Source organism: Mastigoproctus giganteus, chromosome 11 (genome assembly GCF_048544385.1).
Source record: "Mastigoproctus giganteus isolate SK-2022 chromosome 11, ASM4854438v1, whole genome shotgun sequence".
Taxonomy (NCBI): Eukaryota; Metazoa; Arthropoda; class Arachnida; order Uropygi; family Thelyphonidae; genus Mastigoproctus; species Mastigoproctus giganteus.
In genome coordinates, this window is record NC_143585.1 from 58,737,694 (window position 1) to 58,763,913 (window position 26,220).

General features: G+C 38.3%; 1 protein-coding gene across 2 annotated transcripts in view; it reads left to right on the forward strand.

Annotated features, from left to right (window-relative positions):
- The window catches only part of LOC150078032 (putative phosphorylase b kinase regulatory subunit alpha), a 608,767-nt gene that overhangs the window by 310,759 nt on the left and 271,788 nt on the right, over positions 1 to 26,220 (forward strand). Inside the window, exon 17 of one of the 2 annotated variants that reach the window (XM_090384728.1) lies at positions 14,910 to 15,054. In XM_090384728.1, the coding sequence (XP_090240854.1) occupies positions 14,910 to 15,054 (145 nt within the window). Of the gene's footprint in view, positions 1 to 4,456; positions 4,602 to 14,909; positions 15,055 to 26,220 lie in introns of both variants that reach the window. The other variant, XM_090384727.1, reaches the window with a different exon arrangement.

The following is a 26,220-nucleotide window of genomic DNA, read 5'->3' on the forward strand; positions in this document are numbered from 1 at the left end:
AGTTAATCCCCCGCCCTTTACAATTGGTTCACTGTTCAATCACATTACGATGGAGTCACCATTTAAAGTACTGATCACTACACGATGTGTAATAAGCGCTGGTCATTGTGATCACGTTTGTGAATTGAATTTTAATTCTATTAAACAGCGATTGTAATTAGCGAAAATAGGAGGAATATTATCCATAGGCTATAAAAGTAAAGATATATTAAGTACAAATTTACCCTTTATTACCTTACCAATTAAAAAATTAAATGATACGTGAAATTCGGAAGAATATATGTGATAATCGAAATAATTAATACGTACTGTAATATGTACATACTAACTAAACTAGTTGACATTTCTGTTCAATGTCATTTGTGGTGGGGGTTAATATTTAAAACAGTAAAAAGATAAGCGATCAATAACAAAGAACACCGCACACACACAAATTGCAAGCAACACGATACGCGCAAGTGAGAAGTAACAAATTCCGAAGCTTTAAAAATAGGAATGAAGAGAAGAGCCTGAAAATTATTTTTTTTTTATATGATTGAAGATTCCATAGAAGTGTAAACACATTTTACCATAATAATCCACAGAATTCCAGCTGTCGGTATTATCGCAAATTCAATAAGATCGGGTTTACTATCAGTTATGATAGATTTCACTAACACAAAAGCCCAATAAACAGGTGACTGCTAATTGTTTTTATTGTTTTATGGTTGTGACCTCCAGAAATTCAACCGAACTACGTGGTACGGTTGGGGACAATCGTAGGGTAATCTTCAGTGCTGTGGTCTTCTGCCCCGATTAAACGGCATTTTGTCCCAATTAAGCGAAGTAAATTCTGGCTATTTTCTCGATTGGGTTCTGTTTTTTAAGATTTGCCCCAAATAAACGGCTCCCCCGATTAACCGGTGGCCCAAATAACCGGAATCCACTGTATTAGAAAAAAATATGGAGGGGTCTGAACATTTTTTTTTTAATAATAATAATAAAAAAAATGATGAAACAAACAGGTATTAGAACCTGTATTACTTGCTACCACCCTATAGGTCAAAGGTTGAGAAGACAGAGGATACTTGTTGACATTAGACCTAAATCTCTGTAGATTGTAATTTTCAGGAAATACATATGGAGAGAGAGATTGTTCCAGAAAACATAAGTAAAAGGGATGGAAGAGGAAAAAGTTGATTCTGTGAGTTTCGAGCTGTAGAATAAATGGATTGTTGAGACTGGTTTAGAAAAGTGGTGGAATTACAGATGCCATTTCAGAAAAACAGTACCCATGGAAGTATCTATTGAAAAGGAGAGACTTTGTGAGAGAGAGAGAGAGAGAGAGAGAGAGAGAGAGAGAGAGAGAGAGAGAGAGAGAGAGAGAGAGAGAGAGAGAGAGAGAGGTTATTAATTAACCTGGCTGCCCTCTTGTGGATGGAGTCTAGAAGCTTGAGAAAGGTTTTGGAGGTAATTATGTGGGAATGTAGGAATGGTGTAGTAAAGATGTGGAAATGGTGGTCCATGGTAAATCAAAATTGAGATTTGTGTAAGGAGTTGTTTAGAAGTGTATTCACAAAGAAGAATATTCATGATATGCTTATGCCATGAGAAATTAGAAGTCAGGGTATTCCCTAATAGAGATACATGACCTTGTCTAGAAATCTGACTGTCATCGAAGACGAGCACAGGATCAATAGACTCTTTTTTATGAGAATAAGACAGGACTGCATTTTATAAGATTGGCATTTAAGGAATAGTAGTGTGGTGGTCTATTTTCAAGTAGTTGGAACTGTTTGTGCAGAGCAAGGTTTCTCAAACCTGGAATATGGAATGCAGTGTGCTATCATTAGCAAAACTATTGTTGGGAGAATTTCTAGTCAGTGGAAGAAGGTCATTGGTATATAAGAGGAAAAGAGTGGGAGAATGGACCTAACCATGGAGAACACCAGCATTAGTGGAGAAGTTAGAATGCCATTATGGCAGTGAGTGGTCAGAGAGAAAACCGAATACCCAATTGCAAAAAAAAAAAAAAAAAACACATTTATTAGTCCATATAAGATGGAAACCTGTTTAGACTTTTATGCCAAACATGATCAAAAGCCTTAGACATGTTAAGAGCAACTGCTTTAGTTCCACCATCTTTTTCCATTGAATTTTTTTCATAGATGAATAACATAAGCCATTATATCAACAGTGGATTGTAATGTTCATAACTCCAGCTGGCTTCAGTTTTCTAGTGAATAGAAAACTGAAGCCTGCTGGAGTTATGAATATTATAATCGCCTAGAAAAATTAACTCACTTTTAGGAAAGTTAAACTGGAAAAAGAAGAGTTTCAAAGAAAGGAATTCAAAGAGTTCCAAGTGATTGGTGAAGTTGAGAAATGATAGAGACAACAGATGAGTTTAACAGAATGGGCTATAGAGATTTTAAGGCAAAGAATCTCAAAAAGAGGTGATTCCAAATTAGGAAGTCTCTGATATGGAATATCAGGCATGTAGGCATGCCTGATATTCCACACATGCCACCTTTTGAAGCAAAAGAAACTGTAGAATGAACAATTAGAGGAAACTGTGATGAGTAAAGGCTGAGGCAATACATAGTTGGGTTTCTGTCATAAAAAGTTAGTGGGGCATGGCAGACTATGTGTGGAAATTGATATCATTAAGATTGAAACCGAGATGTATATATATATATATATGGATTAACACACTGCCAGTCACACGTGGACATTTATACCATCATTCCTGCATATCCCATTATAAACTATGAAAAGAAAAATATCACTGGTGTAAAAGAGTGCAGAAAAGCTAACACCAGAAATTAATCTTAAGGACAAGGTTTTAAGAACAGGACCTGATTTCTTTCTATCAAAAACTAGAGGCATTTACTGGAATATGTATTCAGTATGTTATTGGAATATTTATTCAGTATATTGAGATTTACCAAAATCATCAATGCAAGGATTAGAAGAAAAGTAATATGCTATTAAGTGAGCTTTTTTCTTTTGATGAAAATGTAGTAGAACCATCAAGATGTAAAAGAGATAGACTTATGGATGCACAGCAGTTGTGAGTAATGGCTTTGGCAGTAGTCCAGAAGGCTTAACTACCCTTTGGACAATGGAGCAAGTTTCATTCTCTTGAACTTTTCAAAATGTTTTGGATTTCTTAATAATGTAGGTAGGCAGAAGATATTTGTTGATGCTATTATTATTATTATCATCATCATCATTAGCCATATGGTGCAAGGAAGCCTGAGGCTTTTTCTGCACCAGCCAAAAAAAAAAAAATTCTGAATTACCCTGAGAGAGAGAGAGAGTCAGAAGTAGAAGGGAATTACCAAGGGAAAGAAGAATGATGATATCCAGCTCAGGACCCTGGGTGTGCCAAGCCCACACTCACCAGATATAAGCCCCTGGGGTTGGGCGAGTACACCTAAGCCCACAACTATTGTGAGATTTTTGTGGACAAAAAGTGCAAGCCAAATGTGTTATGCTTTTTATTCTTTTCCTAAAGTGCCTTAATATGTTTTTTGGAAAAAAGTATAGTTTAGAAAAAGGATTTTCTTCCCTACAAGAAAGAAAAGAATAATTTCAGCAACATGATTTGAATAAGTATTATTACGGGGATATTTAAAATAGTACCCCAGACAAGGAAAAGAAAAATAATAATCATGTAGCTCATCCTGTTTGGAATTTTGTAAATACCAAATGATAAAAGGCTGAGAATGATTGCAGGACAGAGCCTCCAAGGAAGCCTCTGTCTCATGATCATCCATGATGTTTGTGGTAGATGAGTTTAAAAGTTGAAAGAGAGCTACGGTATGAATTGAAATTTTTAGATGCACCCCACTTTTTGCTTCTTACATGCATTTCCCAGAGTGTTATTAATTGGTTTGATTCATTGGACTACCTAGCAACTTAAAACTGTTTTAAAAATCTTGAAATGTTGAATTTTATTATTACCATCTTATATTGTTTAGTCTCACAGAGACTCAACCATTCCTCTATGGATATCTCATTCATATGCTACTGTGTAACAGTAGGAAAAGAGCTGTCTCCTTATTTTGGAATTCATTGAAATATTGTGTCATGTTGTTTAATTGTTAATAATTGTTACTGATGAAGATTACATTTGGTTTTTCCATAGTAGTACCAAGTAAAAAGTATTTTACTGTTCTTATATCTGTTTTATCTTTAATGAATCAGATTAGAAGAAAGAAGTTGCAGTGCACTGAAATGGTTTAATTTTTAAGCATTTTGATATGTTTCACTAATTATATGATATCTCAGCCAAAGATATATATTTTTTTATCTGTCAGAACAGATTTTCAATGCTGTTTCTTATAATCTGTGGGTGATTGTGTTTCTTTAAAACATGGGGGTTTTTTTTTTTTGGTTTTTTTTTTTTTTTTTCCTTGGAGAGATCCTAACTTAAATATATATATATATTTTTTTCTGAATTCTTGACCAGTTTATAGACAAGGAGCGGTTCTATTTGGCTTCAGACACTGATCTGCTCATTGACATTTTCAAGACCGAAATAGCTTTCCTCAAGACAAGCTGGCATATGTTGGGCCGTCCTACGGTTGTTTTGACAATGCTGAATTCTGTTTTAGGTGGGTGATGATTAGGTGCCATTTGTATTGTACGTTACTTTCACAGCAGGCCTTCAGAAATCTATTAAAATTCAGAAAAATGACAACACTCCACTATCCTATCCTTTTTTTGCCATTTCATCCCTTTAGAGAATTTTGTAACTACTTTCTTGCTAATATTTATCTCCCTCAGTGCATATAAGCAATCAGGTTTTTATTTATTTGTTTTTAATATTGAATTAAATGTTTATTTTCGATATTTTAAAGTAGACAAGTGTGATGTGTGCATGAATGCATGGATAACTCATTAAGGGAATCTTTTTGTTTTTCCCTCCCTTTCTAAAAATCTTGTAAGAACTACTGTTTTTATCTTGTTGTTTTGAATCTAAATTGTCAGTGTAAGAAATCTGGATATTTGGAATATTTTGTGTGTTACTTTATATTTAAGTTTCTTATAATTGCTATTTCTTTTTGTACATTTCTTCCACTAGTTTTAGTGCATTTGAACAGAAATTCATGATTTCAAGTTAAAGCTGATGAAAAAAAATTAAAATGTATTTTTTACCGAAAAATTTAAATGTATATATATTGAACAACATACAAGTTAGTGCAAATGCATCATATTAGTACATAGCTAAACTGAATTAGCAAAAATATGTAAAGGCGGCATCATTTAAGTTATATCCCATATTGTGAATACCTCCACAACGAGTTGCCATGATATTGCACTACTTCGAATAAGTAACACTTCACCAAAGGAGAAGACTGTTGTGTTACTTATTCTCAGCGGATACCACCACCCAGACGACACCATTTCATGGCTATTTGGCCCTGAAACTTTTGCTAATGCAGAGTATTGGAGGGTTTCTGAGAAACCCTCCAATACCCTGCTCAAACCTGTAGAAGATGAAAGCTCTTCCTGGAATTTTCCAACCCACAACTTCCCAAATGTTGATGAAGTCGTGAACAACGAAGCACAGATTGAATGCCATTGTGAGCTTCCATGCATATGCCAAGTGCTGAGCTGGGGTAGCTTAGATTTTTACTGAGCTGTGATTTTGATATTGTATAATGAGCCCAATTGTTGGCCCACTTCAGGACCCAGAATTCTAGATCCCAAAGCATCTTCAGGCTGGGCAAAGGAGCTGCTGACCAGACTTCAATACCATAACTGATGATGGAGCTGAATTAGTAGAGGAAAAAATTCCTGACTATTTCTTTATTATGCAATCTATAGAGGTCAAGTTTCAAGCCCCAGAAAGCCCGTAGTGCTTTTGACTGCAATTGCTGGATGTGTTCCTTATAAGTCAGATTTTCATCTGCTATTACCTCTAAGGATTTAACTGAATGAGTGGTGACTAGAAGATGCCCTGCAGTTGGGGGCTCCAGAGAGGCTGCTGGATTGAGGTCTGCTTGTGCTCTCAGTGAGAAGATGATATATTTTGATGTGTCTTTGATTGCAGGCACATCTTAATTATAATGAAATGTGAAAATGTTGATCAATAACAATAGGTTGTGTCAAAAGAAAAGTGTAAATTAGTATTAGTAGTGGTGTGTGATGCAAGAAAGCAACCTTATATAGTGTCAGCAAAAAAATAAAAAAACATCACCTGTCCTACCCACATCCATAACACCAGATAAAGTTTGTTTCAACAGTCATCTGCCCTCTGACTAAAAGAAAATTTCTGCACATTTATCTTGCAACTATCCTGAGATAAAATAAGTTGCAATTAGCATTTAGCTTTCTGATTATCCATTCAAAACCTTAAACATATCAGTCAAATCTCCCCAGGAATCTAGTTTTCAGATATTGCAATTTTCAGCCTTCTTCAATTTAAACTTATGCCCCCATATATGCCTGAGATAGAATAAGGTGTGATTAGCATTTAGCTTGCTCATTATCCATTCAAATCCTAAACATCTCGGTAAAATCTCCTCAGGAATCTAGTTTGCAGATGGTGCAGTTTTCAGAAGTGAAGTCTTTCGTGGTAAGAGTACCCTTTTGTTCCTCTTACTAATCCTAGTGCCCTTCTCTGCACCTTCTCTGTGTGTAATATGTGGTACTATTATGCTGTGATAATTTGCAAATTATAGTGTCTGGAGACTAGGCACCGGCGAGGTGATCTGATAGAGGTGTATAAAGCCTTGAATGGTTTGAGCATGCTCAATGCCGATGGGATTGTTCCTCTTGCTCAGAATAATCACCTGAGAGGGCATAAATTCAGATTGAGGAAAGACAGATGTAGCATAGATGTGCAGAAATTTGCCTTTAGCCAGCAGGTAGTTGGTTGGTGGAACAGACTTCCATCCCTTGTTGTGGAAGTTTATAGCCTAAATAAATTTAAGGCTCAGCTGGACAGGTATTTCGAACGAACAGAGGGGTGAAATGGAAGTGTTTTTTTGGCTGATGCTGCATAAGCTTGCTTTCTTGCATCATATGCCTCTACTAATGCTAAAGGAACTGGATGTTAAAAATAAGTTTGATATCATGCACTTAAATTTCAGAAAAGCCTCTGATATTGTTCGTATCAAAGACTGCTGTACAAACTGGAGCAATTTGGCATTAAAGGCAAGTTACTGCTATGGATAAAGAAATGGTTGAATGGAAGAAGGCAAAGAGCAGTTATCAATGGGCACTGCTCTTCATGGACTAATATTATTAGTGGAATCCCACAGGGTTAAGTGCTGTGCCCATTATTGTTTTCATATTTATCAACAATATTGATGAAGAGATATCAGGCTTAATGTCTAAGTTTGCAGATGGTACAAAGGTTGGCAGGATGGGTAATAACAATAATCAGGGTGAGCTACTGCAACAAGATCTAGGAAAATTAGGTCAATGGGCTGAGAAATGGTAGTTGAAGTTTAACATTGATATGTGCAAGGTACTAAATAAGGGTAGCAATAATCCCAGATTAATGCACCTAATATGTGGTATCAGACTGAGAGTAGTGGAGAATTTAAAAAAGATCTTGGTGTAATTTTACAGTCAGACATGAAGCTCCCTGAGCACTGCAGACTGGCACCTCATGGGGTTTTGTCAATGATATACAGGAAGTTTGCTAATAAGAATATAAGAAGGTGATTATCTCATTGTATAAGGTAATGGTTAGGTCATATCTTGAGTATTGCATGTAATTCTGGAAGCCTCATTTTACGAAGTACATGGATCTCTTAGAATGGGTCCAGAGAAGTGAAATGAGATTAAGGTGGAGTAAAAATAGGATTCTTACTATTGCAGTTCTGTAATTTGCAAAATAACCATACCATCTTGAGGAAATCTGATTGAGGTGTTTAAGGTTTTGAATGCTTATTGAGTAAGCTAAATGCTGGTTTCACTTTTCTCTGTCTCATATAACATGCATAAGGGGATAAAAATTTAAATTGAGGAAAGATGGTTACAGGATAGTTGTTTACATATAAAGAATTTCCTTATATGTAAAGAAATTCTTTATCTGCATAAATGCAGAATATCTATTCAATTTGTCAGCCACCAGACCAAACCATCAAACATTTACACCATTCATATCTAGCAGACCAATGTGATTCATCCTTTTCCTTCTGGCATTTACATAAGTGAAGAATTCTTTACTACTTTTCTTTGCATTATTTTCCAGAAACTTATCGTAATCTGCCTTAGCTTTCTCAACTGCTTTTGTGAATTGATTGCAGACTAGTTTGTATATACTGTATGTTTCTGTATTCCGTATAATTTATATGCATGGGATATATTTTTTTCTTTGTGACTGGTCTCATCAATTTCATCTAACTTCCATCTAGGTCTAAGCCTTGAACAGTATCTCTTAGTTGGTATACACGGTGCAGCAATTGGAAAATGAAGGTGATGTTATGAAACGAAATCTGGTGCTGCCATCTACTAGAAGTGGGGCGCCTCCATAGCCAGGTGGGCAGGAGCAGCAGTGCGTAGCACATGCTTCTTGATCAGACCGGGGTTCGAGCCCGTGCCCACCAAATACGGAGGGTGCGGAAAGGTCAGGGAATGATCACCGCATATCCCCGGAGCAATATGGCCTTAGTTGCTAATGCTCCTAAAAACCAAATAACAAATAAACAACAAACATCTACTAGAAGTAAACATGAAATTAAAGAGTGATTGTTCCTACAGAACTGCAGTCGGGGTCACCGGAAATTGCCATTATTTCAGAACTTAGTGTAAGATGAACTGCACGTCTCTCCTGTATCTCTGTTGTTGAGGGAAATTGGAACAAGAAAAAACATCAAGTTTTGTGTTCGACTAGGCAAAAGTGCCATGAAAACATTTCAATTGATGAAGCAAGTGTATGGAGAGAATTGTCTGTCTCATGCACATGTGTTCAAGTGGCATAAACTTTTTGCCCTTGGAAGAGAATCACTAGAAGATGAAGAACATCCAGGCCCACCAAAAATGGTTTGAAGCAAGGGAATTATGCCCAAAGGGTTTGTGCCCAATGGCTAAAGTATTACTGCTGCTTACTGTCTGGACGTTTTGAAATGTTTGTTGCAGAAAATACATTATGTGTGGCCTCAGTATGCAGAAGACAGCAGTTGGTTCCTCTTGCATGATCATACCAAGTCATAAGGCTTTCATTGTTCAGGAATATCTGGATAGTAAAAAAATTCTGCATACTGTCTCATCCACTATATTCACCACCTTGGTCCTGTGCAACTTATTTTTGTTCACAGAGCTCAAGGTGCCAATGAAATGCTGCTATTTTCATGCCATCAACACCATTAAAAGAGCTGTGATGAGAACATTGAGCAAGTGTACCAGTTACAGCCTTCCACTAGTTATTCCAGTCACTTTGTGATCATTGCATGTGACTATGGGAGAAAGTTACTTCGAATAAACCAAGGTTAGTTGACTCATATGTATGATCTCATTTTTTTTGGGCATCAGTCTTGTTTTCCAATTGCTGCACTGTGTAAAATGCTTAGTAGTTTCTCTGATTACTTCCCTCAATGCTTCCCGTTTAGAATTTTCTGTTGTGACATCATCAGTTAGTCCCACTGAATACAATTGAAAACTTGTCTGAGATGTAGGTACCTTTATGAAACTAAAAGCCTTCCCTTTGCCCTTGTAGTTATATCTTTAAGTAAATCTCACGTCGGTACACTGTGATCACTGTCATCTGGTGTTTCCTTTATCTGCAGATTCATAATGCATGAATGATTATTGCTGATAAAGAGATCAAGAGTATTGCTTTCTCTCTTTTAACATTCCTCTTTAACATTCTGGTGTAGAGAACAGGCATCCATTAAATCGAGAAAGTTTTGCCACTGTGTGAGTAACCAACCCACAAGTTCCAGTGAAGATCTGGAATGTTAGAATCACTTATCATAAGACATTCTGATTTACTGGTCTAGAAAATCTGAGGTTTACTCTTGATTTTGCTGCACAGTACATACCATGCTATTATATTTCTGAATGACACTACTGAATTTCAAAATTCTTAGCTAAATACAAAATATGCCAGCCTAAGAGATTAGGGTCTTTGAGCTGTTTGTTTACTACAGTATAAAATGCTGAATATAAGATACTAATTATGAAATATGATGTTCATGCATTATATAGCTCCTAATCTGTTGAAGGCATATCAGGCTTACTATCTAAGTTTGCAGATGATACAAAGATTGACAAGGTGACAGCAATTAGAGTATGCTGCTGCAGCTACTACTACTACTACTGGTTAATGATAGCAATTAGGGTATGCTACTGGTTAATGACAGCAATTAGGGTATGATTCTGCAGCAAGATTTGGAAAAATTAGGCATATGGGCTGAGAAGTGGCAATTGAAATTTAACATTGAGAAATTCAAGGTACTGCACATGGATAGCAACAATCTTGGAATAACATTCCAACTTTGTAGCATTCCACTCAAGGAAGTGAAGAATGCAAAAAACCTGGGGGGAGTAATTGTGCAGTCAGGCATGAACTTCTCTGCACAGTGCAAATGGGCTGCTAATATAGCCCATGTGGTTTTCTCAATACAGGAATTTTGCCAGCAGAAATAAGGTATTGGTTATGCCACTTCTTCAGTACTGCATATGGGTTTGGAAGCCTCATTTTAGAATCTGTTGGAATGGGTGTAGAGAAGAGCAGTGAGATTATAAAAGAAGAGCAGTGAGATACAAAAGGCTACTCCCATCATTGAAAGACTTTACCTCTGTAAATTGTAGCATCTGGAAACTAGGCACCCGCAAGGAAGTCTGATTGAGTAGGCTAAATGTTAATAGAATAATTCTCCAAATGACACACATGGGGGAGGATCATATATTTAAATTGAGGAAGAATAGTTGCAGGATAGATGTGTGAAATTTGCTTCAAAAAGGATGCTTTCAGGACTGATGTGTGGAAATTTATTTGTAGCTGGAGGGATTTAATTGTTAGTACAAACTTCCATCTGGTGTTGTGGAAGTAGGTAGTTTGAATAAACTTAGTGATTGGATCAAGCTATGATCTAGAAACCTGACTCAGAACTAGGTATTATGACTCTAATAACAGCTTAAAAGACCAAATTAGACAACGGTATGTTAAAATACCGATTGATCATATCGTCCATCACAGTGTCTTATAAAGGAATTGGGTTAAAACATCACCTCTTATGCTTTTTCTTGGATTATCAACCTCATACTTAAAATTGATTGCAGTCTGAGTTCTTCAGGGAATACACAGCTGCTGAGAACCATCAGCAAATTACCTCTGTAGTAGAAACCAAGTGATGCCCTGTTATGCAAGCCTTATATCAGACATTCTTGTGGGTTTACCATAGTCCTTAAATATAGAAAGGAAAGTTAGTAAAAAACACTAGACATTTTGAGAGGGGATCAGCAGAAGTGGAAGGTTTTTTTTTTTTTTTTTGTGGTGCTGCATAATCTTGATTTCCTGCATCATTTGCCATTAGTAATATTAATACTATATGGCAGCAGTTCCCAAACTGTGCACTCTGGTGCCCCAGGATGCTGCAGGATATTTTAAATTTTCGAAGGAAATGCAGTGATACTCGACATCTGTCAGACACTGAGGTAGTTTGAGATAGTTCACAGTTTCAACATTACTTATTAAGTTGTTTGGGCCTAACTGCTTAATAAACAGAACTGTTAGGTATTTCTTTTGGCCTAGGGGCACTGTGAAAAAATTACTGAGACACTAAGGGTGCCGTGAACTGAAAAAGTTTGGGAACCTCTTCTATATGGTATTGTTCCCTGTAATGTGTTATCATTTCATAGTATTTGTATATTTTATGGTGAAAAGCTAATTAACAATGTCTTTCAGTAAGAAATGTGATGTAAAATTTCAGAATTATATGAAGGATTTTCATTGTATTATAAAATGTGAAAAAAAAAGGTAATAAGTTTGAATTGTGTAAATGTGATATTTCAAGCAACAAGAACTATGATGTAATCAGACATTTGCTAAGAAATAAGAGTAAGGACAGTGTGTAGTGCATATAAAGAAATGCAAAAATTGATTTAGCCTTTCATAGTAACAATGATGTCCTAATATGTCCAAAATTTGTTTACATCTTTTTTCATAGAACATAACTTTCTCTGAGTTACTCTGCTCATTAAGGCACATTGTTGAGAAATACACTGAGTGATCACCGAATTCTGACCACCTACCTAATACTTCGTAGGTCCTCCTTTTACCCTCAGTACAGCAGCTATCCAACGTGGCATTGATTCAAAAGATGCCGGAGCATTCGGAAGGTATGGCCAACCAAGCTGTGTGTAATGCAGCTAGCAATGTAGGTATGGAGATGATTGGTGTATCCAGATGCCTGATATGCCTTTCCATAGTGTTCCACAAGTGTTCTATGGGATTGATATCAGCGGAGTTCGGAGGCCAGAAGTCAGAACTGTGTTCCTCAAACCATTCCTGCACATCAAGTGCCCGATGGCTTGGCGCATTGTCATCTTGGAAGACACCATCGGCATTCGGGAAAAAGTGTAACATAGTGGGGTGTACACAGTCAGCAAGCAGTTGATGATAGCGGAGACCAGTGATACGTTGTTCCACATGCACCAGGGGTCCAAGTTTCTGCCAGTGAAACATGCCCAACACCATACAACTGCCTCCACCGGCCTGCACTTTTGATACCATTCATGATGGACAAAGAGCCTCATGTTGTTGATGCCAAATCTGTACATGACCATCCACAGTGTGGAGTAAATAACGTCACTCATCCAACCAGCACACCTTCTTCCAGTCTTCTAACGTCCAACTTGCATGCTCTTTGCACCAGGCGAGTCTTTTATGCTGATGAACCTTGGTTAGGAGTGGATGCCGTAGGGGTCGTCTGCTGGTATAGCCCATATGTGCGAGCATGCAATTCATGGTCATGCCAGATATTGTTCCGAGTTTGCCCCATGTTATATTGGGTAGTCAACTCTTCAACAGTGCTGCGCCTGTACGAGTCGTCGGACCTGGTGTCACCTCTAACATCAACCTTTTGCTGACCTTTGCAGTTTTGTCATCGGGTTGTTGTTTGACCATTTTTATGCCTGTCCTGGTACACTTGAACAATGGTAGCTCGCAAACACTCCACCAGTTCAGTCATTTGTGAAATCAAGGCACCAGCTTGTCGAGCTCCTACAATCTGTCCTTTTTCAAAATTCAATAAATCCTTCCTTTTGCCTATCACGCTTGGAATTTTACTACCTACTGAACCACTGACACCTTATCTATGCTATGTAGGTATACTAACTGCGCACTCTCTTACCTCACTTGGCGGCTCCTCCGTAGCGAAGTGGGCAGGAGCAGCAGTGCGTAGCACACACTTCTTGATTAGACCGGGGTTCGATCTCGTGACCACCAAATACGGAGGATGCAGAAAGGTCAGGGAATATCCCCAGAGCAATATGGCCTTAGTTGCTAATGCTCCTAAAAACCAAATAACAAAAACAAAAAACCTCACTTGGTCAACGGGTTGCATTCGGTTTTCATAGGGGTGATCATAATTCAGTGATTACTCAGTGTATGTTTGCCAATAGTGAAATAATAAAAAATATGGTTGTAGAAATACAAGGGGGGGGGGAGACACAGGCATTGTTAGTGATTTTGAATGATTAGGAAAAGCAGCAGTGATATATCAAAAAAATAGACCATTTTTGCTTGCTAAAAATGGAAGTAATCAAAGAGATTCCAGGCTATATTCCACTGTGGTGACCATTTGTAATAATAAAAGTCATCAAATCAAAAGTAGCTTGCTCTCAATTCCAGCATTGGAAAATGTCTCTACAAGATGAACAGCATTGGGCATCTTTTTCAAACACTCAGTGTATGATGGATTCTTTCAAAACTCTGCTTGGCAGTGTTAGCTTATTTGTGACATTATTATTAGCCATATGGTATGAGGAAGCCTGAGGCTTATACTGCACCAGCCAAAAAAAAAAATTCCCGAGTTACCCTGAGAGAAAGAGAGAGAGAGGTAGAAAGGAATCACCAAGAAAGACAAGAATGATGATATTCAGCTCAGGACCTTGGGTTTGCCAAGCCCATGCTCACTAGATGTGAGCCCCAGGGGTTAGTAATGGTCCTCTTGTGGTAGTCCTAAAAACGAGAGAAACAAGTATATTAAAAGAGGAGTTGCAACATCATTTGGTGGTGATTGTATCAATTTATATGCTGAAAATCCTTCCTGAGGGTGAATGAGTATTTGGTGCACATTTACAAAGAAAAGTTGATTTAAAGAATTTCAACTGATGCATTCCGTAAAACCAATAAAACAGGACAAGCTGATAGTTCTAAGCATCTCACTTCTGCAGAAAGTCTGTCCATATTAAATTTTCAGTATTCTTTAATTATACATTACTATGAACCCTGAAAGAAACTTGTAATTACTGAGTAAATTGGCTTTTAAATTTTATTCTTTCAGTGTAATACTCTAGAAACTTCAAATTGCGTAACCTTTATCAAAGAACTCACATAAAACCATAAACAATGAGTAACTATTAGGTTGTAACTGTTAAAATTTAGTATTGATGAATTCAGGTGAAATTCCCTGAAACATTTTGTGAAATATTAAGAAATTAGAGAGAGAGAGAGAGCTGTTAGTGATTGTATAATGAATCCATATAGAAAATTAGTTCACTACGTAATTATTTTTTGCTTGCATGTTTTTAATTTGTTTTATCAACCATACCATTAATTGTTTGATTTTTAATGATCATGCATGGATTTTGTGCATGACTAATTACAGTTAATAGAATGAATGTATTGTTGCTAGAAAATTTTTAAACAAGTCATCGGTGGAAAACCGCCAACAGTAGCATGTTAGGAAAACTTAATTTTGCTTGATTTTTTCCATTTTAATTTGCTCCTTATGTAGAATCTCGACCGAGAAGATTTCTACCTTGTTAATGATATAGAACTCTTGGCCAGTGTTATGCGTTCTGATATAGCTTTTCTAATGACTAATTGGCATATGCTGGGTCGTCCAACCATGACCTTAATCTACCAGAAACATCATTTGGGTAGGTTTTTCTGTTGAGAATGGCATTGAATTATGAAAAGGCTGCATGCTATTTACTAAAATTTAGTTGCTTAATCATTAGTGCAAATATTTTGTTTAATTTTTGCTATCACTTAAAATTGAATGAATAAGCAAGTGAAATATCATGCAATTTATGGTATTTTTTGTTTGAATTTAGAAATGCAATAAATTATTTACCTTTTTTTTTCTCCCTTAATGACATAAATACCAAAATATTTGATATTTATGTCATTTCTTTTCATAGTTTGTCTACTGAATTATATGTCTTTGTGTTTTAATTAGTGTTTTTTTTTATTTTAAATTTTTGATGCTTTTCATGTTTTAAAGAAAATCTCTTTAGCATATATAGATCTATTGTTAATTTTAAATCACATAATTGAAATCAAATCTATCGAGTTCATACTTTATTTTATTTTTTCTTTTAATGTTGTTATTGACATGTTTGTTTCATTATTTTGTTTGTAAAATTAACTTAAATGACTAATTAACAATGACTTCCTTTTGAATTGGATGTTTTTTAATGCATATTCATTTCATTTTATGTGTTGTTATCATTGTTTTAGATTAGTGAACCATCTAATTACAAGCAAACCCCTGTGTAACATGGTACTTCTACAACACAGTTTTGCTCTAACACGATTGATAAATTGTGGCAATCCTCATACAACACAGTACTTATATAACATGGTTTCACTCTAACACAGTTAGAGAATTTCGGTAAACTTCTCAAACAGGGTATTTTTGAGCTTTTATGCAAGGAAAACCCTGTATTGTGTTGGATGTAATTTTTCAACATTTCCACTCTTTGAATCCCCGCTGTTGTCTTGCTAGTCAAAAAAAAAATTATTGGGGAATCCCTGTATTTTATTTTGTTGGGAAATCCCCATGTTATGTTCTGTGCTATTGAACTTATGGAAAATTCTAGATTTCAAAGTTTTATTACTATTGGATAGCATGCCAGGCCATCCAAAAGTTGAAGTTATGTTTCTACCACCACAGTTGTACTAGGTTAATACAACTTCTTTCATTCAGCCATTACATCAAGGCATTATATCCACCTTTAAAACTCATTATATCAGAAAATCGCTACAATGAATTTTGAAAAAAATTGATTCCGAATCTATTGAAGTAATGGAGGCATGGAAACATTTCTCAATTGTCGACTGTATCAGAATCATAGCTTTATTGCTCAACAAAGTAAAACCATCAACGTTAAATGTGTGTGGAAAAATGTATGGCCATAGTCAGTTCATTCAAGAAATATGGTCGAACTGGCAGAAAACGGAATCGGTACGACAGTAGAACTTGCTACATCAGTAGGAGGGGAAGGTTTCGATGATATGACTACTGAAGCCCTTTGGCGCACAATAACAATGTTTATTTGTTATGATGCTTTTTTTTTTTTTTTTTTTTTTTATGAGAACCCCAAACACGAGAGGTATTATAACCTATAGTACTTAGTACCGTGCTTGGGTTGGAGGTTGAGAAGACGAAAGAAAATATTTGTTGATATTCGACTTGAACTTCTGTAGATTGTAATTTTCAGGAAATACGTATGAAGGAAGGTTGTTCCAGAAAACGGCAGTTGAATGAATAAATGAGGAAGATGAAAAGTTGGTTCTGTGGGTTTGAAGTTGGACAGTAAATGGATGTTGGCTGGTGGCGGCACGTGTTCGGACTGTTTTGAAAGAGAGAGCGGGAATTATAGAAGCCAATTCAGAAGAACAGTGCCCATGGAAGTATCTGTAGAAGAGGCATGCAGCAGAAACAGTGCGTCTATGAGAAAGCGAGTGGAGAGACTCTGTTAGAGATGAATCATTAATTAACCTAACTGCCCTCTTCTGAATGGAATCAAGAAGCCTGAGAGAGGTTTTGGGGGCACCACCCCAGATGTGGGAACAATATTCTATGGCAGGGCGGATTTGCGATTTATACAGAGTGAGCAGCTGTTTGGGAGAAAAGTAACGCCGAGAGCGAAAGAGAAAACCAAGTTTTTTAGATGCAGAGGAAGCAATATTTGTAATGAGCTTGTGCCAACAGAGATTAGAAGTCAGGGTAATCCCCAAAAGAGATATATCATTTTGCCTAGAAATCCGAGTGTCACTAAAGATAAGCATAGGAGCAGAAGAAACCTTTTTGCGAGATATAAGACAAGATTGAGTTTTAGAAGGGTTGAAATCAACTAAGTTGTCTTTGCCCCACTGGAGAATTACCTGAAGATCGGCATTTAAGGAAATGGCAGCAGATTTTCGAGAACTTGAAGCTGATTGAGCTGGACAAGGTTTCACAAAATGGAAAGTTGAATGCAATGTGCTATCATCGGCAAAACTATGGATAGGATTTCCAGTCAATGGAAGAAGGTCATTGATATACAAGAGGAAAAGAGTGGGGGAAAGAACTGAACCTTGGGGGACACCGGCATTAGTGGAGAAGTTAGAAGACAGAGAGCCATCTACCATCACCCTCAGTGAGCGATCAGAGAGAAAACTGGATAACCAATTACTAAAAACAGTTGGCAAACCATAAGATGGAACCTTGTTTAGAAGACCTTTATGCCCAACACTATGTGTTTCACCGAACCTTTCCATTGAATTAGTCCATAAATGGGTAGCATAAGCCAGAATATCACCAGTGGATCGACACTGACGGAATCCATACTGGCGATCGTTGATCAGACGGAAGGTTTCTAGGTAGTTTAAGAGTTGGCGGTTAATTGATTTCTCCATTACTTTAGAAAGAGTAGAAGTAATTGCAATGGGACGATAATTGGATGGGAGGGATTTGTCACCCTTTTTAGGAACTGGCTGGATATGAGCAAATTTCCAAGCAGTAGGAAAAACACCTTTGGAATAAGAAAGTGAAAAAAGGCGGCAAAGAATAGGAGTAAGTTCAGGAGCACAGGTTTTGAGAACAAGTGGAGAAATACCATCAAGATTCATCAAAATCGTTCTGATATTCTTTTGATGGAAGCCCACAGGAGGCATTTAATGGAGCGTGTTAGGAATGGTGGGAGGTGTTTTACCAAGATCATTAATACATGAGCTCGAAGAAAAATGGGATGCTAGCAGGTCAGCTTTATCCTTGGCTGAAGTGACAACAGAACCATCTGGTTTGGACAGAGGTGGGAGCAGAGATGGGCAAAAGTTGCGGCCAATAGCTTTGGCAAGAGACCAGAATGCTCGGCTACCATTGGCGCAAAAAGAAAGTTTTCTACTCTTAGCCTGTTCAAACTCTAGTTTGGACTGATTAATAACTGCTTTACAATTGTTGCGAGCTTTGGTGTAGGCAGAAAATGAAACTGAAGAATTAGAAACAAGCCAATTACGATATGCAACGTTCTTCTCTTGGACAGCCTTAGCACATTTATTGGAAAAACCAAGGTTTAGATAAAGGACGAGATTTTAAAGTGGAGTGTGGGATAAAGGATTCCATTCCTGCAAGAATAATTTCACTGACACGATCTGAGCAAACGTTGACATCTGAAGTTTTGAAACAGTAATCAGACCAAGGAAAAGAAGAAAAGAAGTCTCGCAGGTCATCCCATTTTGCATTCTTGTAATGCCAAACAATACGAGGTTGGGAATAGGCATGAGATAAAAGTTCCATTGGAGAAGAGACAATCACCAAGTTGTGATCTGAAGTGCCTAAAGGACCTCTCACTTCAACCTTGTACTTAGAAGGGTTGTTTGTGAGAAAAAGATCAAGCGTATTGGCTGTATGATTAGGATTGTCCGGTATTCTTGTAGGTAAATGAACAATCTGTGCTAGGTCATTAGTAATTGCAAAAGCCTCAGCATCTCGACCTGCTGGGTCGGTGTGACTAGAAAACGGAAGCCAGCTGGAGTTGTGAACGTTAAAATCACCAAGGAAAATTACCTCACTGTTAGGAAAGTTGGACTGGAGAAAGTCAAGTTGCAAAGAGAGGAAGTCAAAGAGCTCCAAGTGATTAGTGGAGTTGGGAGAACGGTAGAGACAACAGATGAATTTTACACAATGAGGTAGAGAGATTTTAAGCCAGAGAAGATCAAAGAGAGGAGATTCCAAATTGCCAAGTCTCTGACAGGGAATATCAGAACGGACATATGCACAAGTACCACCTTTGAGGCGAAAGGAATCATACAGCAAATAATTTGTACATCTGAGATGAGCAGTAGTTGAATCAACTGATAACTGAGATTCAGTCAGAAAAAGTACATGGGGTTTGGAAGACTGCAAGTGGAAATGGACATCGTTGAGATTAGAATTGAGACCACGTATATTTGTGAAATGAATTAGGAAGTCCTTGGGAGGTTTAGATCTTTTCGCAGATAAGCTTGCTCTATTATTTTGACAATTCATGGTGTATTCAATAGTAAGAAAAAGTGGGTGGGACATGCTGTATGAAGTAATGAAATTTTTGGATATGGCGTACATGTGGTAAGAATATACCCAGATCCTTGACATAACGTGGCCTCGACAATGCTCCCCGCATACACACTACTCGGACTCCCTCCAGTCGTGGGCGCCTCCGTAGCCAGGTGGGAAGGAGCAGCAGCTGTGCGTAGCACACGCTTCTTGATTAGACCAGAGTTCAAGCCCGTCACCACCAAATACGGAGGATGCGGAAAGGTCAGGGAATGACCACTGCATATCCCGGAGCAATATGGCCTTAGTTGCTAATGCTCCTAAAAAAAAAAAAAAAAAATACCAAATACCCTCCAGTTGCTATCTGGCAGAGTAGAGGTAGCAAGATTATACACTAGCTGATCCGGAAACTTCCTAGAGAGTTACCAATAGGTTCAGTCCGGTGTACTAACTAGCGGCCGGCCTCCGAACACCGTTTTAGAGCTGTACCCTCGAAATGTAAGGAATATTGGATCTCGCCACGACATTCATCATAACCTCAAAAATCATCAATCATACTGCATGATGGAAGAGATAGGGAAGGGTTGGCCAGAACTTAGCTCTAGAGACTAAACATGGGTTCCACCACTTCAAGCCTCCAATAAGCAAAGTGGTGGTATTTCACCGGTTGATGAGTCATCTACCACCTAGTACTGCCTGGTAACATAGAGGGGCCGCGTTCCTCCATGTGGTGTGGGCGCCACACCTCGACCCCTGCTTACGTTGGTTCACACCTGGGTGGTCACCCACCATGTACTTGTGCATGAAGGTTATACCCAGGATTACTAACAGTCCCACCATCGTGAAGGTGCAAGCAGAGGATTTGGCTGTCATAGACCGTCCGGACTTTGCCGAAATTGGGTCCACTTTGACTTGAGTGTCACCCGAATATCAGTTCCATCAGCGTTTTAGACTCCCAGGTAGCAAGAACAGCTTGTCTGGCATATCTGAGAGAATGTCTGTGACAACCTCAAGGACCAAATGACCTCAAGGACCTTAGATGCTGATGTGCCATAAAACTCCTAATAACCAACCAACCAACCAACCAACCAACTGAAGCCCTCGTGGATAGCACAGTTGATAGAATCGCCCTCTTCTCCACACCGGGTGGAAAAGAACTGAGTTTGAATCCTGTCGATGACGGGGGATTTTATTTATTTATTTTTTTTCATAACGTGGCTGAGTTAGTCAGGCTCAGCCAGGTGTAGCATGGTTTTTTCTCTTGTAAACTCAGGTTTTTCATCTATCAAAACAGAAAATCGACCTCAGAACACACACAATTTATAGACAATATACGCAGAGCAATATGGCCTTAGTCGCCAATGCTCCTAAAAAAACTTAAAAAAGATATGATTACTAAAGATGTTCAAGAATTACTGGTAGAAAAAGAGGCTGGCCAAGTGGATTTGGTGGAAATGGCATCGGAGGTAAAAACCAAATCAGTTCAAAAGATGATAGTGCAGATGAAAATTTTAAACTTCCAAATTTTACATAAAAAGCATACGAGAAGGCATAAAGTGAGCCGAGCAATTAGAATATTATTTTTTGAATGCAGATTCTGAATGATTTTGGAATGAAAGGTGCCCAAAGTTCAAAAGGGAGCTTCAAAAATGCTTAGTTCCATACGATGAAATTCAAAAAAATTTATCAAGCCAAGCATACAAAATCAGATTATTGATTTTTTAAAGAGACAGAAGATACCCGAAATCTAGAATGGTGTATTTTTGTTAGTTTTGTTAACATCTTATTAATGAAATAGTGTATTTGTTAGATAACCATAACCACCCTTATTGTACTTTTTCTTAGTCCCGTATAACACGGTTTCATACAACACAACATTTTATAGGAACCTAACTACTGTGTTACCTGTATTCATATTCAGATGATTCTTTTCTCATTTCTAATTTTTTTAAAGGGCCACAAAATTTTTAATAACTAATTATAATAGTTGTTGCTTTGGTATATTTCACTGATGTACCTGGACTCTTTATGTAAGTTTCTATATTATCTGCAATAATACACAAGCATATATAAATTTTGCACAAATATATAAATTTCTTGATACAGTGGTATCTTGGATTGCGAGTAACTTGGTCTGCGAGTGTTTCGCAAGACGAGCAAAAATTTTTAATAAATATTAACTTGATAAACGAGCGAGGTCTTGCAATACGAGTACAGTCAGTCCTCGTATAACACGTGTTTACACTACACGAATTCGATCATACACGATTTATAAATAGGGGAACGATATCTTATATAACACAAACCGAATTCGCTTATGCACAATTCGCCTTTGTGTTTACAAGAAATGGCAGTGGAACGCAGAATCACCCCAACTGAACGCAACACGATAGGAATGAAGAAGATTCTGAAAATGTATTTATGTTTTTATATCAGTGAAGGGGAAACACATTTCACCATAATAACGTAAAAAGCAACACAATTCCAGCTATCGGTATGCAATTAGATCGAGTTTACTACCAGTTTATAACAGATTCCATTAGCAGAAACGCAACTGGAAACTGTTTTTATTGTTTTATGGTAGTAACCCCTAGAAATGTGGTTTAGGAAAATGTGAGGTGTTAATAGTGTATCTCTGCCTTTATGGTGTTGTTTATTCAGTTGCTACACTCGCGCAGCTTTGTTTATGTGTATCAAGGGTGCCTCCTCATTTTGTAATTGTGCTTTATTCCCTAAAAATTGTCTGCCGAGCGTCACGTGATCACGTGCTGCTGGGGATTGTGTTTAATCGTCTCACATGCTCGGTCTCAGTCGGCATACCTCATTTGTATACAGTCAACATTGTAGTGAACATTCGTGCTAATGTTGTGACCACGTGTATGTGCGTAAAGCATTTTTTTTTTTTTTTTTTTTTTTGTGTTCAAATTTGGTGACTGTTATTTATTAACTGTGCACTACGAAAATGGCCCCAATGAAGAAAAGGGTTGAAAAGGAAGGCGGTAAGAAGAAGGAGATGATTACGGTAGAAGTTAAGAAGGAAATCATCGAGAAACACGAACAAGGTATGAAAGTGGCCGCCATCGCAAGATTTTATAAGAAGTCTACGTCAACAATTTGTACAATATTAAAGAAGAAAGAAGAAGGGGACTAGATGTAGCAAAAGGAGTCACGAGAATATCAAAGCAACGGCCACGTATTCTGGAAGATGTAGAAAAGTTGCTTTTGGTGTGGATAAACGAGAAGCAACTAGCAGGTGATACTGTGACCGAGAACTTGATCTGTGAGAAGGGAAAGGCCTTGTACGCCGACCTCGTAAGTAAACTGCCTGGTACATCTACAGAAAACGAAGAAGGCTTCAAGGCGAGCAGGGGATGGTTTGATAACTTTAAGAGGAGAAGTGGCATCCATAGTGTTGTGAGGCACGGAGAGGCTGCGAGTTCGGACGCTAAGGCGTTCGTTGCCGAGTTCCAGAAGCTCATGGTTTCCGAGTGTTACCTGCCGCAGCAAGTTTTTAATTGCGATGAGACAGGGCTTTTTTGGAAAAAGATGCCAAAGAGGACCTACATTACAGCAGAAGAGAATGCCATGCTCGGTCACAAGCCCATGAAAGACCGTCTCACCCTCTTGCTGTGTGCTAATGCAAGCGGTGATTTCAAAGTCAAGCCCCTGCTCGTGTATCATTCTGAGAATCCACGAGCCTTCAAGAAATGCATGGTGCAGAAGAGCCAGTTAACCGTTATTTGGAGGTCCAACAGCAAGGCTTGGGTCACTCGTATCTTGTTCGTTGAGTGGATCAACGAGGTCTTCGGTCCTGCAGTGAAGAAATACCTCTTAGAAAAAAAACTGCCACTCAAAGCCTTGCTGGTTATGGATAATGCTCCTGCTCATCCTCCAGACCTTGAGAACGACTTACTGGAAGAATTCAAATTCATTAAGGTCCAGTTCCTTCCTCCCAACACTACTCCATTACTCCAGCCCATGGATCAGCAGGTAATTTCGAACTTTAAAAAGCTTTACATCAAGGCACTATTTCAGCGATGCTTCGAGGTGACCGAAGGAACTAACCTAACCCTCCGAGAGTTTTGGAAAAATCATTTCCACATCGTAAACTGCCTCAAAATCATCGATAAAGCCTGGGATGGGGTCACCAAGAGAACCCTCAATTCTGCTTGGAGAAAACTGTGGTCTGATTGCGTTGAGGGGTTTGCTCATGAACAGGAGCTGCCAGTTGTCGATGAAATTGTGTTCTTGGGGACGACCATGGGACTGGAGGTGAATAAGGATGACATTCAAGAGCTGGTGGAGGAACATGGCCAGGAGTTTACCACCGACGAACTGATGGATCTGCATCGCGAGCAACAGCAAGAGGTTATGGAGGAGATCTCGTCTGAGGAGGAGGAGAAAAAAATGGAGACATCCCTTTCTTCAAATGAGATTAGGGAGGTGTGTAAAATGTGGGAAACAGTGCAAAATTTTGTAGAAAAGCACCACCCAAGTAAGGCTGTGGCAGTGCAAGCGATGAATCTGTTTAACGACAATGCAATGTCATATTTCCGTGAAACCTCAAAAGGAGGCAAAAGCAAGTGTCATTGGATAGGTTTCTTGTTAAAGTCTCACAAAAAGAAAAAGTCAACAGATAGTAGTGATTCCGTTAGTGACAGTGAAAGTCGTCCTACCCAATAATTAATAAATTCGATTGCTTTTAAAAATATAAAAAAGGTATGTATGTATTTTGTATTAATCATTTTTACAGTATATAGTAGTAGTAGTAGTAGTAGTGGCACATGATGCAGGAAAGCAAGTGTAGGAGCTTATGCAGCATCAGCCAAAAAAAAAAAAAAAAAAAATCACACCATTCCCTCCAAATACCTGTCCAGTTCCTCCTTAAATTTATTTAACCTATCAACTTCCACAACGACAGATGGAAGTTTGTTCCAGCAATTAACCACCCGCTGGCTAAAGGCAAATTTCCACACATCTATTCTACATCTGTCCTTTCTTAATTTGAACTTATGTCCCCGTAGGTTAGTAATCTGAACAAGTGGAAGGATCCCATCAGAATTCAGCGTGCTCAACACATTCAAGGCCTTATAGACTTCAATCAGATCACCGCGCAGGTGCCTAGTCTCCAGCCACTGCAATTTGCAGAACTTAAGCCTCTCTTGGTAAGAGAATCCCTTCATTCCCCTCACCAATCTTGTTGCCCTTCTCTGTACACACTCAAGTAAATCTACATCCTTCCTAAAATGAGGCCTCCAGACCTGTACGCAGTACTCAAGGCGTGGCCTGACCATTGCCTTATACAGAGGGACAATCACCTCCTTTTCCCTGCTAGCAAAATTCCTATATATCATTGACAAAACCCCATGACCCACCCTAGCTTCCTGTCTGCACTGCTCAGAAAACTTCATATCTGACTGCACAATTACTCCCAGGTCTTTTTCATTTTCTACCACCTTAAGTGTAGTACCACACAGTTTGTACGTTTCTCTGGTGTTACTTCTCCCCATATGCAGTACTTTGCATTTGTCAAGGTTGAACTTCAGTTGCCACTTCTTAGCCCATCTGCCCAAATTATCTAGATCCTGTTGCAGTAGCACACTGCCATTACTGTCATTAACAACCCTGCCAACCTTTGTGTCATCTGCAAACTTCGACATTAAGCCTGATACACCTTCATCAATATCATTGATAAATACACAAAACAACAGTGGACCCAACACCGAACCCTGTGGGACTCCACTAATAACATTAGTCCACGAAGAGCAGCACCCATTGATTACCACCCTCTCTCTTCTCCCACTTAACCATCCTTTTATCCATTGTAGCAACTTACCCTTAATACCATTCTGCTCCAATTTGTACAGTAGTCTTCCATGTTCAACAGTGTCAAAAGCTTTCCTGAAATCCAAATATATGATATCAAAATTATTTTTTGCATCCAGTTCCTTTGTGACCACATCATAATAACCAATCAAATTTGTCAGACAAGACTTTCCCTTAACAAACCCATGCTGTGTTTGAATTATTGCTGCAGTCTTGTCTAGATGATCCTGCAATGCATCTTTAACCAGTGACTCCATTATTTTACCCTGAACAGAAGTTAAACTAACTGGTCTGTAATTACTCGTGTCACCCTTCGATCCACCTTTGTGAATTGGGGACACATTTGCACATCTCCAGTCTGTACGCAGTACTCAAGGCGTGGCCTGACCATTGCCTTATACAGAGGGACAATCACCTCCTTTTCCCTGCTAGCAAAATTCCTATATATCATTGACAAAACCCCATGACCCGCCCTAGCAGCCTGTCTGCACTGCTCAGAAAACTTCATATCTGACTGCACAATTACTCCCAGGTCTCTTTCATTTTCTACCACCTTAAGTGTAGTACCACACAGTTTGTACGTTTCTCTGGTGTTACTTCTCCCCATATGCAGTACTTTGCATTTGTCAAGGTTGAACTTCAGTTGCCACTTCTTAGCCCATCTGCCCAAATTATCTAGATCCTGTTGCAGTAGCACACTGCCATTACTGTCATTAACAACCCTGCCAACCTTTGTGTCATCTGCAAACTTCGACATTAAGCCTGATATACCTTCATCAATATCATTGATAAATACACAAAACAACAGTGGACCAAACACCGAACCCTGTGGGACTCCACTAATAACATTAGTCCACGAAGAGCAGTACCCATTGATTACCACCCTCTGTCTTCTCCCACTTAACCATCCTTTTATCCATTGTAGCAACTTACCCTTAATACCATTCTGCTCCAATTTGTACAGTAGTCTTCCATG